General features: G+C 40.7%; 1 protein-coding gene across 1 annotated transcript in view; it reads left to right on the top strand.

Moving 5' to 3' along the window:
• The window catches only part of SLC12A4 (solute carrier family 12 member 4), a 109,020-nt gene that overhangs the window by 45,473 nt on the left and 40,773 nt on the right, over positions 1–22,774 (top strand). Inside the window, exons 5-14 of the mRNA XM_033941941.1 lie at positions 703–757; positions 4,903–5,033; positions 6,148–6,389; positions 7,880–8,094; positions 9,123–9,287; positions 11,648–11,746; positions 13,949–14,006; positions 17,338–17,512; positions 18,990–19,108; positions 21,604–21,702. Of these exons, the coding sequence (XP_033797832.1) occupies positions 703–757; positions 4,903–5,033; positions 6,148–6,389; positions 7,880–8,094; positions 9,123–9,287; positions 11,648–11,746; positions 13,949–14,006; positions 17,338–17,512; positions 18,990–19,108; positions 21,604–21,702 (1,358 nt within the window). The remainder of the gene's footprint in view (positions 1–702; positions 758–4,902; positions 5,034–6,147; positions 6,390–7,879; positions 8,095–9,122; positions 9,288–11,647; positions 11,747–13,948; positions 14,007–17,337; positions 17,513–18,989; positions 19,109–21,603; positions 21,703–22,774) is intronic.

Raw genomic sequence — 22,774 nt, forward strand, 5'->3', positions numbered from 1 at the left:
CAGGGAGCCTATGAGTGTCGAGAGCAGCACAGGGCATTCAGCGCAGCTCCCTGCACTAAAAACCGTTATTGTGGTGTAGTAAAAACGGAGGGGGTATATTTGTCTATTTTTGTATAGTTGTTACTGAGGTGACATTGCATAAAGTCATCTGCCTTGACCTCTTTGAATAAAACCCCGGAATATAAATGATAATTAACATTTTCTCTGCGTACAGTGTGCTTTGTGTTTTTAAAAATTTTATTGTTGTTAGAACATTTTGACATGGTCATTTTAAAAATAGCTCGCAAAAAGTGTAGGCACCCCTGGTATAGAGTAAGTGAAAATCTAGACCAACTGAGACATGTAGTTGCACAGATAAGATCTAATAGAAAATATGCAAATTTGAATGAAATTAGTCAGTCCCAAAGGTTTTAGGTTGGTAATAGTAATTAAGCTATCTGAATACAGTACTTTTTTTTTCACAGACAAAAATTGCTCATTACAGCAACTATGTAGAAACAGATATTGAGGCAAAATTAAGAATTTTCCATATTTCTTATAACTGATTAAACATGAAGCATGTAGAATGGTTTGGAGGATTCAAATATGGCCAATATGGTAAATTTTGTAGATAGTCTAGCATATTATATTCTCTTTATTCAAGAGTAGCTCTTCTCTATAGACTTCTTTCATAAAAAGAGAAGCTTCTTTGTATGTTTTTAGACACTGCTAACGGCCATATCAATGAGTGCCATCGCTACAAATGGTGTTGTTCCAGGTAGGTTTTGCTTTTTAAATATATTTTATTAAAGTTTCAAACAATAACAGAAACAAAAACAGCAATAACACCGTAGATATACAATCACTAAACTAGACCATCCCTCCTACCCACCCCCCACCTGTCTGCCCACCCATCCCAAAACAAAATAAACAAAGTCAACAAGTTCAATTGTCCAGAGGTTGTTTGTTTGTTTTTTTAAAAAAATCAAATTCCTTCTAATTTCATTTACTGTATAGAAGAATGTAATTGTGTATATATATTTTTTAATTTAGGGGCCTGTTTACTAAAGCCACAGCAGAAGGGGCTTTTATCACACCCTTACCGTGGATCTTTCCTGTGCACCAAAGCACCTTATGTTGTGGCCAGAAATAGGCCAATTTTCTTACTTCTGGAATTAATGGCCATGCATTAATTGCGCAATTAGCACACAGCCATTAAAAATATTACTACGTGAACCCTTAATGCCACCCATTTTGTAGTTGGTAAGGGCTCACGCTCTAACTCCGTGCGAATCAGTTATTGCCCGGCAATGTCCCAAGCACTAACTGCAAAACTGATTTGCACTGTCATGGCCATTATCCACTCCCAAACATTTCCTCAGAAAATAAAAATTATTTTTTAGCACGCTATATAACTATTAAAAATGAAACAATCAGTAAGACGACTAGAAAGGACCTGGAATAAAACAGGAGAAATATCAGACCGGAACAATTGGAGATCAAACATAAAGGACTACAAACAACTGAAAAAAGAAAAGCATTCTACTCATCCAAAATACATACATCCGACACGAGTTCAAAAGGAATCAACACTCATGAATTGTTTAACCTGGTTAAAAATTTATTTGATACCACACGCCACAGTCAATCCATGCACGACACAAAACTTCCATCAACAGACGATCTAGCACAACACTTTGACTCAAAAATTGTGAGCCTAAGGAACAATTGTCCAACAAACAACATATATAAACATCAAATAGCCAACATACATGAAAACGAAATACCAGTGGATATGTTTTGGAACTCCTTTCAGGAACCAGAATGGAATAACTTCATAAAACTCTACAACAAATATACCAAATCAAACTGCATTCTAGATCCCTGTCCCCCCAACATTATGAAAGCAGCCCCTTTAGACTTTAAACTAACACTGTGGCATCATATGACCAATAATTTCAAAAACGGAAAATTCCTAACGAAAAACGGTCACATTATAATCACCCCAATTCCGAAAAACCATAAACAATCCCTAATATCAGTAACCAATTATAGACCGGTAGCATCCATCCCATTCTTCGTAAAAATAATGGAAGGTTTAGTACACACCCAATTGATGGACTACCTTGATCAGTTCTCGCTACTACATGAAACCCAATCTGGCTTCAGACCTCTGTTCAGCACTGAAACGGTGATTGCAGCGATCCTAGAATACTTACGCAATTTACTCAGCAAGGGCCATAATGCCTTAATCATGCAATTCGATATGAGCTCGGACTTCGACTTGGTGGATCACAAAAAATTGTTACAATGCTTAGACGCAATAGGCATCGGAGGCGAGGTACTTGACTGGTTCCGAGGATTCCTTACGACCTATCAAGTACGCTTCAACTGCAACCTCTCTAAAACATGGAGAAACCCATCAGGCGTCCCACAGGGATCCCCACTATCCCCACTACTCTTCAACGTCTACATATCTTCACTAGGCACGCAGCTGGCCCAAAGGGGTATAAAAGTATTTAGCTACGCGGATGACTTCACAATCATTATCCCGTTTAATACGTCTCCCTCCGAAATCACCCCCACAGCAACAGAAGCGCTAAACCTGATGGCACAATGGACCTCAGAATTCAAACTGAAGCTTAACTCAGACAAAACTAAATTCTTCATAGCCTCGCCACATACACATATCACGACAAAATCACTAAGCATAAACAATCTCAACTACCCCATTCAACCAACAATGAAAGTTCTGGGGGTAACACTGGACCAAGATCTAACCATGAAAGACCATGTGGACTCCCTAGTCAAAAAAGGGTTTTTTACTCTATGGAAACTCAGATCCATTAGAGCATACTTCGACGCGTCAGCATTCAGAATCCTGGTACAATCCCTAATACTAAGCCACCTTGATTATTGCAACATTACCCATCTGGTAATCTCCCGAAAGCAAATGCAGAGACTACAACTGATACAAAATGCAGCAGTCAGGCTGATTTTCGGGCTGAAGAAGTCCGATCACATAACCCCTTCCTACCGACTCCTGCACTGGCTGCCAATGGAGGCACGTACGAAGTTCAAGCTGGGATGTCTATGCTTCAAGGTATTATCTGGTCTAGCCCCTAAATACATAACAGCCCTCTTCTCATTCCCAACCAACAGACATGAAAGAAGTGCACACCTGAAATTCGTCTCCCCACCGGCTAGAGGATGCAAATATAAGAGATACCATCAACAACTTCTATCGTATCAAGCAGCCTTATGGGGCAAAGACCTAGAAAAACTAATCACACTCACAAACAATTATGGAGAATTTAGGAAACACCTAAAAACATTCCTGTTCTCGAAATACCTAGGTAACGAACAAGAACAATAGCCCCCTTCGCAATCCCATCCAAATCTGATCTTGTAAACTGCTAACCCCTAATCACTAACAATGAATGCTCCATTCAATTTATGGAATTTTCTAATCCATTGTAAACCACATGGTACTTCATGGTCCTGCAGTATACAACCTGTTGTTATTATTGTTAACGCTGTTACTATCAGATGAACACTGCCATACTCTGTAAGTAGCTGTCTGTTCAGTTTCTCTTTATTGTAAACTGTCTAGAAGTCGCAAGATTGTTGGCGATATATAAAAATAAAGTTATTATTATTATTATTATATATATATATGTGTGTGTGCAAATTGTCAAATTTACTGTGGAACACCTCAGCATATGCTGCAGTAACCCTCTTTGAGCTGAGGTAAGTACATGTTAGTGCTTATCACAGATTAGTAAAAAGGTTATGGAAAGGGATTTGGATACCCCCTTTTTGTAGTTTTATAACCACACCCAAAGCAGTTTACATACAAGTACTTCAAGCATTTTCCCTATCTGTCCCAGTAGGCTCACAATCTCTTCTTCCTCTTCCCCTCCCCCCTGTCTGCTGCCATGATGCTGGTTTTACCCCTTCTTATGAGAGGTTATTGCAGCCATTTTATAGGGAAGCCACAAGGGCAGGAGTAACTGGCCCTCACTCCTGCACCCAGTGACCCCCCACAGACTATCAGGGAGGCCCAAGCAGCCTCCCTAGATATCAGGGGTGATTGGGGGTGGGGGACATCTTCATGGCAATAGGCTGAGCGGAGGGGGAAAGAAGGAGGATTTGGGGGGATGGAGAATATTTGGTGGTAGGAGGGACTTTCAAAGAGACAGAAAAATGTATGTGGTTGCCATCTGCTATTCAGCCAGCACCTGCATAGCTAATTGTACAGAATTAGTACAGCTTTTGAGCTGTCCTAAATTCAACCGCTTAGCTATGCAGGTGCCAGCACTCAATATTGTTGGCACTCGCAAAACCCCAGGTTCCTCCCTAACTCAGCCCCTTGTACTGCCCCTGACCTGACCATTTTTTTAAATGGCAGGCGAGGTAGGGTGACCAGATTTTACTCACGATTTTACTCAGTTCCAACCGGCCCGCTCCTGTTCTGCCCAAGTCGCACCCTGTTTCTCCCACATCACGCACCGTTCTGTCCCAGCCCCGCCCCCTCAACCTGTTTTGCTCGGAGCCGTGTCAGGAGGGCATCCGTGCAGGTGTGACATCACCACATCGCACGTGCAGATGCCCTCCCGACGCAGATCCCAAGCGGGAAGCTTTTCGAAATCCAGACAAAATGACGGGTTTTGAAAAGCCGTCCGGTAACTCTAAGTAGAGACGATGCACAGTGACACTGCTCGGTTTAGTGCTGCTGAATATCATGGGGGCGGAGGTGATTTAAGCAGGCAGGATCTAGAATTATTTCTGTTGGTCTTTCACTGTTATCTTAACTGTTTAGGTGGTTCAAAAATATTTCAAATTATAATACATTCTGTTTAATTCTTTGAAAAAAAAGTTACCATAGCTTATTCTTGTTCTTTGTTTCTTCATTTGTTTAAGCTGGGGGATCTTACTTCATGATATCCAGGTCCCTTGGTCCAGAATTTGGTGGAGCTGTGGGCTTGTGTTTTTATTTAGGAACGACGTTTGCAGGAGCCATGTATATACTTGGTGCCATTGAGATTTTACTGGTGAGAAGAATTTATACTTTATTCTATTTGGAGGGTAATCTATTCACTAAGAAAACACGACCACATCACCGAGGCATACCTCGACTCACACTGGCTCCCAATTCAAGCAAGAATACTATTTAAATTCTACTGTCTACTATTTAAATCCATAAATGCTGACAGCCCAGCCTACTTGAACAACCGCCTAATCCAAACTACCACAACCAGACACAGGAGAACCCAGACACCATTCACATACTCTCCAATCAGAGACATCAAACGGAAAAAACTGTACGATGGCCTTCTAGCCACAAAGGCAGCAAACCTAGACCACCAACTCTCCAATCTACTAATCACGACCCCAGACTACAAAACTTTCAGAAAAGAAATAAAAACCCTGCTATTCAAGAAATCCATGAAGACTAACTAACACTGTATGAAAAATTTCAATCCTCTGAAGCAACCCGCTCTACTTTGTAACACCTCTGAACATGTCCAGAAATCCTCTTTTGTAATCTGCCTTGAACCGCAAGGTAATGGCGGAATAAAAATCACTAATATAATGTAATCATAACATCATAAGGATGATATTCAAAACAAGCAGTGTACTTAAAATGTAGGCACCCGTAAAGGAAGGATTTTGCAGGTAAAGGATGGGATTTTGCAGGTAGTTCTGCTTTGAAGATTACCCCAGGAACCTGCATTCAAACATTTTCAAGTTGTGTGCAATAATGTGCATCCTTTCCAAAATGTGTATATGCATACAGCTCCTCATTCCTGATCAAGGGAATGCTTCTGCTCATGCATGCACAGGCTGTGTGTGCACCTAACATGCCTTCTATTACACGTGGCTCCGCTCCTCAGCACATTCAGTGAGTTTTATATGAGTGTCCCCTGGGGAAGGCATCTTGATTATGCCAAAACTTGGATCCTTGATGGGACTACATTTATGAATAAAGATCTTCTCACTAGTTGAATAGATGTCATTTGGAAGCCAACACTGAATAATTCCAATTGTGGTATTAGTCACCTGTTGGGGTTATTTAAAAATTATGCAAACTGAACATACAGTTTGAATTGGTTTAAGAAGATTTTTTACCACTTGATGCTACCCTCTCTTTCCTTATTGTTTCAGGTTTATATTGCTCCAGTGGCAGCAATTTTTCATTCCACAAATATCCATGATGAATCTAGTGCTACTCTCAACAACATGCGAGTTTATGGGACCATATTCCTCACCTTCATGGCAATTGTAGTATTTGTAGGTGTGAAATATGTTAATAAGTTTGCTTCTCTCTTCTTAGCCTGTGTAATAATATCCATATTGTCCATCTACGCTGGGGCCATCAAGTCTATTTTTCATCCACCTACATTTCCGTGAGTAATGTGTTTGTTTGTTTTTTGCCTTTGTGTGAGAGAATTTGGATTTCGTGTTTTTGGTGGATGTAGTAGACCACCTATTCATGTGTCATTAATGTAATTTAGAGTGAGATAATTTCAAAACATCTGCCACAAACAGCTGAGCGGCATGTTGCTGCTTCAGGGCATCCCCTGCCGGCTCAGCACATTTGTGTTACTTGCTTTTCCAATGACTGACCAGATGGGATTATGGCGGACCTCCGTAAAACTCATTGGCATGCAAAATTGTATCAACATTGACTGCCATTTTCAAATCGGACAATTTATCAGCACTACAGCGACCCACAACATCCAGCCCTCAGATTCCTTTACAAAATAGGTTCTTACTGTGGGCTCTCCAGACACCTAATTGGAAGTAGTCAATAATAGAATTTCCTCATTATGAATAATTGGGAGATAATGTGCATTAATTCACGTTAGTAGATGAGTTTATAAATTTGTACTTGATGCATCTTAATGCTAAAGGAACGTAAGAAGGGTTTAAACCTCGGTTTCACTGATTCTCAGCCTGCTACTCCATAAAGTAGGCTAGTCCAATTAAAGGAAATGCAGGCACATAAGAAATTATCATAAAACTGAAAAACAAGAGAGAGAGAGAGAGCCTGTAGGAAGAGTGTACTCAGCAGTGACATCAGGGCATGGGATTTGTACATGGACAGTACCATGCTCATTTTTAGAGAATTAAAAACCTTGGAATTCTGTTATTTTATTTATTTATTGGGATTTATTAATTGCCTATTAATGACAAAATTCACCCAAAGCAGTTTACAATACACTGAATCAGGTATTCTAAGGTATCTTTCCCTGTCTGTCCCGACAGGCTCACAATCTAACTGTGGTACCTGGGGCAATGGAGAGATTAAGGCCCATATTCTATAAATGGTGCATTAAGCTAGGTTCCAGTAGGCACCCTACTGGCGCCTATCTTAAGTGGGAAAGCCATTTTAAAAATCATTTAAAAACACAAATGTAGGTGCTTTCAAAACTGGTGCCTTGATTATGTTTACAGGGGTGCCTTAGAACGCTTAAGGTTGAAGTAGGTGTGGCAAATATCGGAAATGACCATAGGTGTCCTGAGGCACCTCTATAGACATGATTCATGTTAAACATAGGTGCTAGAAATGTAGGCCTTAAAAAACCTGGCCTGTGTTTCTGGTGCCTATTTTTGAGGTAGCTGTGATTCTACAAATATGGTGCTATTGTGTGACTGACATGTGATTGGGTGCCAATACTTGTACTGTTTAAAGAATCTGGCCCTAGATGACCTGCCCAGAGTCATGAGGAGCAGGTTGGGATTGAGCTGGGGCAGCATTCCTAACCACTAGGCTACTTCTTCCCCCCTCCCCCTGATTTGTGGTGATCTCTTTGCTTATCTTCTATCTGATGGTATAACTAGCCACATATTTGGAATATGAAAGGCTTGTGCATCTGTTTTCTTGTTATTGTAGGATTTGCATGCTGGGAAATAGAACTCTCTCAAGAGATGAATTTGACCTCTGTGCTAAGACTACAGTTATGGGCAATGTCACAGTGGCCACTAAACTTTGGAAGCTATTCTGTCACTCTTCAAATCTATCAACCGACACTTGTGATGAATATTTTTCACTTAACAATGTCACAGAAATTTCAGGGATTCCTGGTGCAGCAAGCGATGTTTTTAAAGGTAAGAATGGAAGGAATGCTAGCATATAAATTTTTTTTATACTTTTTAACAATATATTTATAAGATTAGTTGGAATAGATGGCACTGCTTAATTTCACTGATATATAGAACTAGAAAAACCTTGCATGTAAGAGTTTAATTTTTATTCTTTCCATCCATCCTTGTTAAATGGCAAATTCATTTCTTCTAGTGTTACTCTATAACTAACCATTAGGTGTCACCCTAAGCTTTAGAGTGTTGGCTCATCATAATAAAACTGTTAAGCAGAGAATTTGACTAGAGAAGATATGTATATTTATGTATTACAAATGCTCAGTAGTAAATGCTCATTAGATCAAGGTTTGAGGTTCAGCTATGTTAGACTTATGATAAAAGGCAAATACTATATTAAATAGTCACAGATCTACAAAAGGCTTTCTACTATCAGCCTGGAATTCATTTCCTTCTGAGCTTAAGCTCAAACTGGAATCCAATTATGTGGTTTTCCCAGAAAAAAACTAAAGAGAGGATGTTCTGAACCATTTTTTGAGGGCTATTAAGTATGGGAACTCATAATCCGATTAAATTCCTGTTTCTGCTGGGGCAGGCCACAGTACAGAGAAGCACCGGGGTCGGCAGAGCCACTCTGTGAATCACTAACGCCACTGACAAATCTAAAGGTAGACATGGGGGGAAAATGCTGACTGAAGGAGAGAGGGTGAAAGGATTAGATGCAGGGAAGGGGAACAGCAGAGAGAGCTGGCCAGCAACAAGATGCCGCTCCCTCAAGAGTGCCGCCTCAGTTGCCCTCATTACAGGGCCACCCTTGCCTATCATACTTGAATTTAACTTATCTTGTACTACAGTTAGAAGAGATATGAGCTAAATCCAAACTCCCTTTACAGGATGACCTTTCTGCTAGGCTGCACTCTTAGTATGGTTCACAATTGAGTTGTACAGTTGGGTATAATGTTAAATTAAGAACGATAGTTGCATTTGAGAGAATCTTTATTTTGACTAACTGTAGCATTGTTATCTTTATTTCCAAGATAATCTGTGGAGCAGTTATATGGACAAAGGAGAGATACTGGAAAAAGCTAATCGTCCATCAGTGGATGTTCTTGGGTCAAAGACCAACCTCCATTTGTATGTAATTGCAGACATCACCACTACTTTCACAGTACTGGTTGGCATTTTCTTCCCTTCAGTAACAGGTGGGAATGGCATTATAATGGGGTCTATTACTAACAGTGCACACCAGTGCCATTATTTTGTGGTGTTCATCACAGGTCTCATGAAATGGGCCCTAGAGTAGATGGCACGTGAAAATGGTGTTGCTACATGCTTTTAGTAAATGGACCCCCCTTCCCCCTTAGGATATTCCTTTTCTGCTCAAGTTTAGCTTACTAAAGGTTTCCTAGAGATTGAAAGTAGTATAAATAACCATTACATTACATAACAGATTTCTATTCCACCATTACCTTTCGGTTCAAAGCGGATCACAAAAAGAGTTATGGAAGAAGGGTTACAACGTTAGATCAGAGATGGTTTCCAAGAGAGGGATAAGTAGGATTTGAGGTTAGGGAGGGGATGGTAAGAAGGGGGTATTCATGGTATTAAGCTTTATTAAGGGATTTCTTGAAGAAATAATTATACAATAATTATCTATATGAAGATTTTCATTGAGTAGAGTAGAAATGGATATCATTTGCAACAACATAGGAAATCTCAATGATATGCCTTATGCCATTGCATGTCATTAACAAATGAAAATGAGCAGTTGACCATTAATAATATACACTCTTAATGACATTGGTCCTGAAAAAAAATATTAAACCTCCCCCTCCGCTTTTGCAAAACCTTAGTGCAATTTTTAGCATCTGCCGCGGCAGTAACAGCTCCGATGCTCATAGGAATTCCCAGCAGGGAAGTTGCAGTTTTATGGAGGTCATATTTATGTGTAATTTCTATCCCTGGTGCTATTCCCAGCTAAGCTTCTTTTTTGGTGAAACAAAACACATACTTAGGGGCCACTAAGAGAAGTTCAGTCTGTGGAATTATATCCTGGTAACTACTTGATGGAGAATAAAGGAAGGCAATAAAGACTGAATATGGTTATGGTTTATTACCTTTGATATATGAATGATTGTCTCTGTCTTATCATTAAATATGGAGTTCTGCTTCTTTTTTCTGAATTTGTTTTTATTTCTTAACCACTTTGACCTATTGGACATAAACATATTGCTTTTCCTAGGACTTTAAGATGGTTTACAAAATAAATGAGAATTGGAAATAAACACCAGCAGGATAATTCCATGAACTGACACCTCAGTTTATGGTACTCCAATGCCATGCACACATTGACAATTCTATAATGGCATCTTGGCACCATGATTTGGTAATAGAATAGTAACACATGTCAGCATTAGTGTGCCAAAGTTTAGGTGCGCCTTCTTATGTCACGTCAATGGCAGTTGTAAACTGGCACACCTAAGTGCACCACGTGATGTGCGTAATTTATAACTAGGAGACATGCCCATGACCTGCTCATGTGCCTAGGCTAATCAGAGCCATAGACTTCTCCCCAGTGCATCCCAAGATGCCCCGGGAAAGGGAAGGCCTACCATTTTGAAGAGACGGGCCTGCCGGCTGGAGGGAGTAGGTATCCCTCCAGTTGGCCTTCGTCTTAAAGATATGGGAGGCGGGGGACCCCAACAGCAGGAGGGACTGGGCATCCCACCTACCATCCTTCAATTTAAAAGTATGGGGGGTGTTGGGAGATTGTCAGGGGGCAGAGAATTCTGGTGGTGTGAAGGAGTGGACCTTCCTTCTGCAATCCTTTAATTTAAAGGTGTGGGGAGGGCAGGAGGCTGCCGAGAGTTTGTTGGGAGGCTGTCAGAGGGGTTGTCAGGGACCCTAGCAGCAGGAGGGAATGCCGGTCTTGTACAGGGTGGGGGGCAGACAGTGGTAGATAATGGGGGGTGCACCCATAAAATACAAATTGCTCCCACTAAGGCCACTACATCGACTTTCCAGATTTTACCAGCGAGTTTTGAGAATCCGGCCCTCAGGACCAGATTCTATAAATGGTGCCTGAAATTAAGCGCCTAGATCAGTGTGCCTAGTTGATTTAGGTGCCTAACTTAATTCTTCAATTAGGCTTGACACTGTTAATTGAAAAGCACTATTAAAAGCAATTAATTAATTAGCTTGTAGGCACCTAACTTGTTAGACACCAACCACTTTGACATGGGCGTCTATCAAAAAGTAGGCATGGTTAGGGATTGATTTTGGGTGTGATTTGACTTAGGCACACTCATTTAAGACAAGAACCCCCGGCATAAATGGGAGTGCACCTATGGTTTCAACCCCTACTGGCACAATTCTATAAATAGCACCTATCGGATGATTGATAATTGTGCACACTTCCAGCAGATACATATTGAATATGTTGCTTGAAAATTCACATCTAGCGCACACAAATATTTTATATTTGCATTCGTACAAATGAAGCAGGATTGATATTTTTCCTGTGTCTGACTAAATGTCAACTATTTTTAACAATTTGTTTCAGGTATTATGGCTGGTTCAAATAGATCTGGCGATCTCAAAGATGCACAAAAGTCTATTCCAGTGGGAACAATTCTTGCTATTATTACTACATCATTAGTCTGTATCCTTTCGTTTAAATGAACATCTCATGAAGTATTCTGAAGTACCAGAATAGTGAAGACAAAACCAAAATCAGCTAAAGATGCCAAACTCATGCTATAAAATAAGTCCACACTGAAGAAAGGGCAATGGGTCATGCAGCTACAAGCCTATGGCATGGAGTGACATACTCAACTGCAAATTGGGATAGGACTTGATGCAGTCGTGTTCAGGCGCTGATGCCTGCGTCAGGAGTCATGCAATCCAATTAAAGGTATCACACAACTGCTGTAGTGAGTTTCTGTCAATGAAAAGCATCACGTCTAACAAGAAACTGTTCGTAGCTTGTTAGCGCAATGCGTATCGGCGGCAAACTCCTTTGGTCAAAGCAGTGGAAGCCAGGTTCTAAATCCATGCTCCTGGTGATCTTGGGCAAGTCATTTTATCCTCCATTGCTTCAGGTGCAACCTAAGAATATAAGCCTCCAATGACAGGAAAAATACTATACCTGAATGTAACCCACCTTGAACTACTAAGAAATGTGGGAGCTAAATCCAAATCCCCTATTGGTCAGAAAGTGGCCTATTTATTAGCATGTGGTAAAGTTTTGCATTTACCACAGTCTAAATTGGTAACTGCAAAATCTCTGCATTAAGGTTTAACAGTATTTCCAACTGTCTTTCTGTTATTCAGGTTTTTAATGTGTTAATTGAATGGCAGATAACAGTGCAGATAATGCATGGTAATTACCGTATTTCTATTTTAGCTGTAAGGTACTTTCCCTGCTTATTCCCTCTTCCCATCTGCATTATGATTTAAAGTGGAAATGTGTACTAGAGAATGACACGGGGAAAAAATTTGTCCTCATCACAGCCCCATCCCCACGACCACTGTCCCAACCCCGTCCCCGCAACCACTGTCCCTACCCCATCCCTGTTCCCGCAGCATCCATACAATCTTGCAATATTTAGCTTTTCCTTCCTTATAAATCAAAGTTCTGGCTGCTGAACTAGAGAAAGAGATGTTCAGCTGGCAGGGCTTTATAAATTTTTATCAACACAACTAATATACTACTTTATCCCAAAGCAAAAAAATAAATAAATAGAATTTTTTTTTCTACCTTTGTTGTCTGGTTTCTGCTTTCCTCATCTTCTCATTCAATTCCTTCCATCCACTGTCTGTCTTCTCTCTACATCTTCCATTTGCCCTGTTACTGTGCCTCTCCCTTCCACCCCCACCCCCCAATTGGTCTGGCACTCATCGTCTTCCCTCTGCTCCCCCCCCCCATAGTCTGGAATCTCTGTTTTCTTCCCTTCCAATGTCTTCTCCTCACTCTCTGTTCCCCATTTCCCTTCAGCATCTTCGCCCCACTCTGTCTTCCTCATTTTTTCCCTTCAGCGTCTTCTCCCCACTCTTTGTTCCCCATTTCTTTTCAGCGTCTGTTCCTCTCCACCCCCTCAGCATCTTTTCCACCACCACCCTTCCCTCTCGCCACCTCACTACCCTTCAGCATCCCTTGCGTGGTCCGAGCATCTCCCTCTCTCCCCCTTACTTCGGAAGTTGCGTCAGAGGAGAAGCTTCCACCCACAGACGCACGTGATAGCAGGCAGGCTCTGGTGGCTTGAGCAAGTTACTCTGGAAACTTAAAATGCGCCGTGAAGGTAAGGGGTAGGGAGGGAGATAGATAGATTTGGCCGGTGTGTAGGAATGAGGAAGGGGGCAGCACGCGATCGATGACCGTGCGCATTCCTTCCCTTAACTGCGGGGACAAGGCCATTCACTGCTACATGAGGCGGTGGATGGCATTGTCCCCGTACCTGCAGTGAGGACTTCCCACACCCCCCCCCCACACCCACCGTTTTGGTAGATTACCCAAGGCTAGTCACGGGTAACAGCCACCATGTCATTCTCTAATGTGTACTTGATAACTACTAAGGTGACACGTTAACTATTAGAGCTTGCTAAGGAGGGAATTTATCAAGGGGCGTTAACCAATTTTGCATGCCTTAACCGTATTACTGCATGCCAATGAATAGAGCGCGCTAAACTCTAGACATCCATAGGAATATAATGAGCATCTTGCCGTTTAGCATGTACTAAATCGGTTAGCGCCCCTTGATGAATTTCCCACATAGTGCCACATTAACAGATACTTTGACTTTATACATAAACCCCAAAGAGAAATATTTTTAAACTGTGTACTTCCTTTGACACACATATTTAGACTTCAGCACGGTAATATTGTTTGGAGCCTGCATTGAAGGTGTTGTTCTCAGAGATAAGTAAGTAATGTCAAAATATTAAGATTCTTTATTAGATTCTTAGAACATAAGAATTGCCACTGCTGGGTCAGACTAGTGGTCCATCATGCCCAGCAGTCCGCTCACGCGGCGCCCCTCTGGTCTAAGACCAGCACCCTAACTGAGACTAGCCCTACCAGCGCAAGTTCTTGTTCTAACTTTGTCTTTAATCCTTGGAGGGTGTTTTCCCCTATAACAGCCTCCGGAAGAGCGTTCCAGCTTTCTATCACTCTCTGGGTGAAGAAGAACTTCCTTACGTTTGTACGGAATCTATCCCCTTTCAACTTTAGAGAGTGCCTTCTCGTTCTCCCTACCACATTATTCAAGTTGTCGCAGGACCAGGAAGCAATTTCAGATTTATTTAATAAATCCTTGGAGAATTGGGAGGTTCTGTGGAATTGGAGAAGAGCAGATATATGGTCCTTCTTTATAAAAGTCGAGACAGAGAAGAAGTGGGGAGCTATAGGTAGGTAAGCCTTACTTCAGTGATTGGAAAGGCAATGGAGGCACTGCTCAAGGAAAAGATAGTGAGTTTTCTGAAATTCAGTGGGTCACAAGATCCAAGGTAGCATGGTTTCATCATAGGAAACTCATGCCAAAAGAAAATGGATATCTTTGACTGGATGACCAGAAAACTGGATAGTGGACATGTACTGAATATAGTTTACTTGGATTTCAGTAAGACCTTTGACACAGTCCCTCATAGAAGGCTCATAAATATATTCAGTGGGCTAAAGTTGGGACATAAAGTGATGAACTAGATTGAGAACTGGTTGATTGGAAGATGGCAGAGAGTGGTGATAAATGGAGTCTACTTAGAGGATAGAAATGTAAGTAGTGGAATGCCTCAAGGTTTGGTACTGGGGCTGATTCTATTCAACATACAGTATTTGTGAGTGACATCGCTAACAGGTTAGAAGGAAAAATGTATCTCTTTGCAGATGACATTAAGATTTGTATCACAGTAGACTCCCTTGAGAGAGTGGACAGCACAAGAGGGGATCTACGAAAATTAGAAAAATGGTTGAATGGCAGTTAAAATTTAATACGAAGTGATGCACTTGGGATGTAAAAATCCAAATGAACAGTATGTGCTAACGGGTGAGAGACTGACATGCATAGATCAGGAGAGAGACCTTGGGGTGATAGTGTCTGAGGATCTCAAAGCAGCAAAATAATGTGACAAGGCATAGAGAGAGGCGTAACCAGCAGAATAAAGGAAGTGTTGATGACCTTGTACAATCAGCGAGAAAACAAAAGAGAAACTGCAGGGACTGTCACGAGAGGGTCTGTACATGCAATGCATGTTTCTCTTGTGTACAGACCCTTTGGATTTTTTCATACCAGGTTTATGTTTATTTGTTGCGGCCCTCTTCATAACATCACTACTTAGAGACCCCTGAAGAAGACGTGTTGTTTGAAACACAAATTGTGTCGGGTCCTTTGGTTTGTAAAAGGTGGTTTTTCTGTGCGCAACAAGAAACTGTCTGAATAAACATAGCCTGTATCATGTACTTTTGTATGCAGTTTCTCTTTTGTTTTCTCGCTGATTGTATTTTACTGCAGATTTATTGGATTTTCTTTTGTTTTTGATGGCCTTGTGCAAGTCATCGGTGAGGCCCTAGTTTTGGAGACCATATCACTTCAGAGACATAAAGACTTCAGGTAGTTCAGAGAAGGGTGCAAAAATAGTACAGAGTTGGTACCATAAGACACATATGAGAACAAACTGTATAACTTGTATACACTAGAGAAAAGAGAGAGAGGTGATATGATACAGACATTTGATTACTTGAAAGGTATTAATATTCACATAAATATCTTCCAGAGATGTAGGGGAGTAATATGGGAAATACTTTTTTCACAGATAGGGTAGTAGACCACTGGAGTGCCCTTCCAGGAGAGGTGGTAGAGTCAAAAATGGCAAGAGAATTCAAAAATGTGTGGGATTGACACTGCTTATGCCTAAATAGAAAGATGAGAAAAACAGCATGGCGGTTGAGGTGTTATTTTAGGCAAGAGTAGTGGGAACTAAGCCCAATGTTAGACCGACTTCTACAGCCTGTGCCCTACAAATGGTAAAAGATAGTTGAAGCTTTGGCAACTTCAGTGTTGTAGATCAATTAGTCACTTGCTGTAAATGAGAGTGTTGTGCAGCTCAGGGGGAGAGAGAGGCCAATATCTTGACTGGTAAGTTGAATACTGTCAACAATACTTGGTTATAAACACATCATCATCATCATCATGTTTGGCTGCCTATATGGTTGGCATGGTGGAGACTTGGCAACCAGCATTTAAGTATGGGTGACTGGGGCCCACACAGAGTGGTAGGCATGGCTTTGGCCATATTGTTAGGCAGACTGAATGGACCACGCAGGTCTTTATCTGCCATCATTTACTGTGTTACTGTGTAATCTCCTTCTTCAGTGGTGTCTGTCAGATACTGACTTAATTTTATTTGATAGCATCTAATCTAAGTCCACTTTGAATCATTGTCTTCCATAGTACAAAGGTAACTCATATTTATGGTGGTGTACTTAAGTAATTATTTGACCTGGGCCGTATGGGTCTGTCTTACTCAGCAGACAGCACCAAGAGACCCTGGTGATCTGTTATAATTTGAGGGGCTGTTGCAGCAGATTGAATTTATCAGACCTGATAAGGGCTGCAGTTGGGATATGGGGGTCCTGCTTTTTTTGGGTGCTCTGCTTGATGCCTCAAGCCCCAGTTATGATATAGGTAGCCTGCCTTGCTGGGGACATAGCACATGAGCTGGCTAAGGGACATATTTCCTTTCCACTTGCTATTTACTAATCCCAAATGTTGATATTCAGTAATAGGACATACCTAAATGGAAAACTGACAATGTTTCTAGATAGCCTAACAAAAATGTCAGAATAATTTGCTAGGAATGAAACTTGGAATAACCAATTCAATAATGAATTAACTTAGTAGTTGGGAAATTGCCTTCTCCTTATATACAATAGTTATTTGTATCTCTGTGAATTCTGTATACATAAAAGAATGTCTTTTTCCCAATGAGTTTAATGACCCCCAGATGCAGCTCTCAGGGCAAAACATGGCCATTTCAGATATTTTATGTTGCCGGAGCATTTTTTGTTTCAATAAGCTTTGACCTTATTTATATTTTTAATAGTGCTCTTATTTCTTCTTTTTTTTTTTTTTTTTTGCCTTTTGTACACTTCCTGCCTCTCCTTTTATCGCCTTGGATAGAAGAATGTTTTAGACTTATAAGATTTAAATAGGGTTTATGAAATTATATATTCCATAAAAAATAATATTTTTATTACAGGTATGGCGATGCTGTAAACAAAAATTTAGTGGTGGGCACACTTTGCTGGCCCTCTCCTTGGGTCATTGTGATTGGTTCATTCTTTTCTACATGTGGAGCAGGATTACAGAGTCTTACTGGAGCGCCACGGTTACTGCAAGCAATAGCCAAAGACAACATCATTCCTTTCTTACGGGTTTGTGCAAAGGAAGAATCTGTTGGAGTACTTTAAAGAAAAAGACAATAAATTATTTACTAAAGGTTTTCTCCTATCTTCTATCTATGGGATAATGCTTAATAAATAAGACCCGTAGGGTTCCTTATACAAAGCCGTGGTAGCAAGGCACAGCAAATGCAACATAGTCCATAGGAATTGAATGGGCTGCTCCTTATTTGCCGCATAGGGGCTCACTACCACAGCTTTATAAAAGAGGCCTCTATTCTTGCACAATAAAAATACAGAATGCCTATATATGTTATAGATGTACACAGACTGGTATTAAAAAAAAAAAAGTAAAACGGAAGTATCAGATGGCATGATCAAGGAAAAGTTCTCTAACCCCTAACATCTAGGAGAATATGAGCACACATGCAATATATGTCCCTGTGGCTGACAAGATGCAGATTCTGGATCCTGATCCAGGAAATAACTCTTGCTTTATGGGAGAGGCTGGAATTATTCTCCCAAGATTGGCTCTAGCCAACCCAGTCTTTGGATGGCAAACATACTTGTAAGCCAAACATACTTGTAAGCCAAAAGCTGATCCCACAGAGGTAAACAGAGGGCAAATGAGGAAATTTGTTGTCCAGCAAAGTCAATGAGTCTTACAGCTTTTGCTTGGGAGTGTGTCACAGAGACAGTATGATGGTAAAGTCTTGAGCACCCGTGGAAGAGAGGATGGCAAAGAGCAAAGTGCTTTTGTCTCTCCTTAGAATTAGTGGTTTAATTTTACATTATCAGTGCTGTATGCAAATCTTTGAACTTGGGAAACAGTCTCTTTGATGGAGGAGATGAAGCTCACTAACATTGGTAAAGCCAGTAGACATTGTCACTCAAGTCAGATGAACCATATCCTCAATGATGAGAGACAAAAAGCAGATGAGGAAATTAAATGCAGGGGTACCAAGACTGGCTGAAGATGGGGACTGAAATAATGATTATTTTATAAAGATATAGAGAAGCCTATGTTCCATTTATGAAATTTTCTGATCCAGGATTCAGTTCTGATATGACAATGAAATTTTAACTATCTTATGTATTAAATAGGACTATCAGCAGAAAAGTTCAGACTTAACTTTCTGCTGATGGTCTTTAATATACAATTATTTTTGATTGCCTCAGTGGTATTTAACCTAATGGGTGGATTGGGTTTGTTATCCCATTTGGAACCTGGGTAATCATATATAGGCATCATGAGGTTCTTTATGACTTTTTAATTCTTTGTTTTGCTGACTAAACCATACCACTGTCCATAAATCAGTGTATGATAGAAACACTTGGGAAAATAATGAATGAAATTGCAGTCATTAGCTTAATTTAAATAAGCATATAATATGAATTCCTTATTTTCATGAAGCTGTGCATTTTATTTGGAAAAAAAATCAGTACATATTAGCCAAAAGAGCCAGCACTGATTCAGTTATATCTGTCTGATAATCTTTTCTTTATTTAGGTTTTTGGACATAGCAAGGCAAATGGGGAACCAACATGGGCTCTTCTCCTAACGGCATTAATAGCTGAACTTGGCATCCTAATTGCTTCCCTAGACATGGTGGCCCCCATTCTATCTATGTAAGGAAATAAAGATCTTACTTTATTTAAACATTTTTAAAAGTCCATAGGCCCACCTAACCCCCAGGTCCACACACCCTTTTACCAGTCAGAATAGGACCCTTTGGGACCTATCTAACCTCCTTGATGGTCCAGTGTGGCAAACAAAAAGGCTGTCATGACCTCTAAAAGTAGTCTCATGGTATTACTGAAGTACCATGAGGTTGCCTCTGGAAGTTGTGACAGTCATTTAGTGAAGGCAGCTGCTAGGGGCCAAGAGTGAGTGAGCTTCGTTCCTGTCCCTGTTGTCACACTGGACTACCAAGGAGGTTACCTGACTGGTAGGTGGGGGTGGGGTATGGGAGGCGTATGGACCTGGGGGGGATTGTAATAGGAGGCTATGCACCACCTCAGAGGGTTGAGGGGGGGCTATGGATCTTGTTGGGGAGTAAGAGAGGGGATCATAGGAAAATACAAAATATTAAGCTATTTGTATCTGCTTTCATGTAAGGAAAGATTTCTTTTTGGACAGACAATAGATGGAAGTGGGCAAGAAGGGGCAAATTCTATAAATGGTGTCCCAATTGTAGGCGGCGGTAGGTGTCCTACTGCTGTATAACCAGCCAATCGTGGGACATGTTAAAAAAACAAACAAACCACCCCAAGGCAGTCTACCTACATAGCAGGCATTATCGTGAGCCTAGGGAGGCACGTAAAGCCGCTTAAGCTTGCCCAAGGCTAGGCGTGGGTGTGGTTTTACCCAGAAGTGGCCTTAGGTGAGCTTAGGTGGCTCTAGGTTTCTCCCTAGGGCTGCAATAGGTGCCTGAAATGTAGGCCAGAAAAATGTTGGTCTACATTTTAAATAGACGCAGCCACTGAGCTGAACACAGCAAGGGAATCTCCCTCCCGTGATCAATTTAGCAGCTGCAACAGGGAACCCATACCCCTGTGAAGTCGACCGGCAGAAGGAATGCCCACTCCCTCCTGCCGGAACCCCCGAAGCCCCCCACCCCCGAATGTCTGCAGTATGTCCCTCCCATGGGACAGGTTTCCTGCTGCGGCTGCTAAACAGCTCATCAGCGATTCTTTAACTGGCGCCTGTGACATGGACACCAGTTAGGGAATCGGTTAGGCGTCTAGTCCATCTGGAAAGATGTGATTCCATATAGGATGCCCATGTGTTAGTCTCAAAAGCCACTTAGGCGGTTGCTGAGACCGGGCATCCTATGCAGAATCTAGCCCGAAATGTCCTGAAGACTCAGCTTTTTGTAATGTTGATTTTATGTTATGTATGTTTTTTATGGAAACCATCCAGATATAGACAGTATATGAATTAAAAAAAATAAATAAATTAATTATTTTATTCAGGTCCCAGCCAATGTTTAGTGCTTGAATCTGCAAGGCTAACTGGCCTATTTAGCTTTTAGCTGTCCTAACTTGGCCAGGTTAGCTGTGCAGGTCCTGGCACTGAATATTGCTGGCATCCACATAACCTCAAGCTCCTCCCCAACACCACCCATGATCTACTTTTAACATGAGCAGTCAGAGAAAATAGTCAGCAGGTGGTCACAGGTGATTTAAGTGGGCAGAATGTCTCCTGCCCGCTTAAATCACTTTGAATATCGGATGGAATTACATACAGATCTGAAAATGTAATCGTGTTTTTTGTTTTAATCCCATCCAAAATGCGCCTGGTAACATCTTTTCTATATATAGTTTAAAGTACATTTACTGCTAAGAGTATATGTGATTTTCTACAAAAATGAGGAAATGCAATTTTTAGACGGTCAATTTGCATGTATAAATCATTATTTAACCACGTAAATGTTTTGAAAATTGTTATGTTATTGCTTACAACTAATTTACCCAAAACAGTTTTTGGCATGGAATAAGCCCTGAAATTAAAACCACTACTAATTTTAAAATGAGGATTCTCGACCATCTTATTTAACTAAGAGTGTGCTAATTTGTGATTTCTCTTACTGGCTTCCCATCAAAGGGGCTTGCACCAGTTTTGTTCCATTCAGTAACATGCTTTTGTTTTGTAAAAGAACTTAAGGGTCTCCTGGGAAACTTCCAGGAGTCTCCTCAGCCCACATTTTGATTTCTCAGTCTACACTAAGAAAATGTAACTAAGGGCTCCTTTTACTAAGGTGTGCTAGCGTTTTTAGCGCACGCTAACCATGCGCGAAAAATACTAACGCAAGCTCTATGGAGGCATTAGCGTTTTGCACATGCGATATTATAGCATGTGATAAGCGTGTGCTAAAACCGCTAGCGCACCTTAGTAAAAGGAGCCCTAAGTGCCCCAAAAAAATAGTTAGAAAAGAGATCATGAGAAGAAATCAATTTTGTTCAGTCTAATGATGGATGTAGAGAAGCTTGGCTGGCCATTCTAGTTCGGGCCACTCATCCTGTCAGCTAAATGGCACATGACAATTAGATTTCAAGAGAATAAGTGGGTTTTTCAGAGTATAGATTTCTGTGAAAATGTGCTAAACTTGTTCATTTTACAGGTTTTTCTTAATGTGCTACTTATTTGTGAATTTGGCCTGTGCAGTGCAGACACTCCTAAGAACTCCAAACTGGCGACCACGATTTAAATTCTACCATTGGTAAGAAATCTTTGTAACAGTATTGTCTGATCCCTTTATAATTCTATCAGGCTGGCCAATTTGATATTTAAACTTTTTGGCTTGGAGCTTTTTGGGTAGGTGTTATATAAATATAACAAATAAATAAACGGACTCCATTATGCATAATCCTAGGGCTTCAAAAATTTCCTTTCCTGTATTGGTATTTCTATACCATCAGTTTGAAAATCTAAGCATTTAGCAGATTTCAAGAATGTAATTTTTAGCAGGCCCGTCTTTGTGAATGCAAAGATCTAATGGAACAATGATCCTTCAGAGGCATTGTCAAGGGTAAAGGGAAATTCAACTTCAGGAGCTTGTACACACAAAGATGAATCTTAAATTGTATTCTGGTTCCAATCAGTAACCAGTACAATTGGGTCAACATAGGAATTACATATTTGCTTAATTAGTACCAGTTAATAAATGAGTTGCAGAATTCTGAATGTTTTAAATCACTTTGCTGGAACAGTTATGGAGACCTGAAAATAGGGTGCTCTCACAATCCTAGGAAGATAAAATGTAAAGAGTATATTCATGGACAGATAGGTACACAGCATCCATATTAAGCAGTTAATAAAATAACTTTTTTTTAAAGTGGACTGATTTGTGGTCTAAAAGTCAACTCAGCATCTAGTAGCAGACCCAACTTATTATACCTCAGGTATAATAGGTATAGAACTGTCTTCTGTCAGGAAAATATCTGTAGCAACATGTTTAGAAAACAATGCTATCTGGGTTGTCATAGTTAATCATCAATCCATTTGGAGGAGGATGGGCAGGGGAGGGCTTCAATGGCTGGGAGGGTGTAGATGGGCTGGAGTAAGTCTTAACAGAGATTTCGGCAGTTGGAACCCAAGCACAGTACCGGGTAAAGCTTTGGATTCTCGCCCAGAAATAGCTAAGAAGAAAAAAAAAAAAAAAATTTTAATTGAATCAGGTTGGGCAGACTGGATGGACCATTCGGGTCTTTATCTGCCTTCATCTACTATGTTACTATGTTACTATGTTAGATGACAACTAGATAGAGGCCTTAGTTAGTACTTCTCCTAAT

Source organism: Geotrypetes seraphini, chromosome 4, assembly GCF_902459505.1.
Source record: "Geotrypetes seraphini chromosome 4, aGeoSer1.1, whole genome shotgun sequence".
NCBI lineage: Eukaryota > Metazoa > Chordata > Amphibia > Gymnophiona > Dermophiidae > Geotrypetes > Geotrypetes seraphini.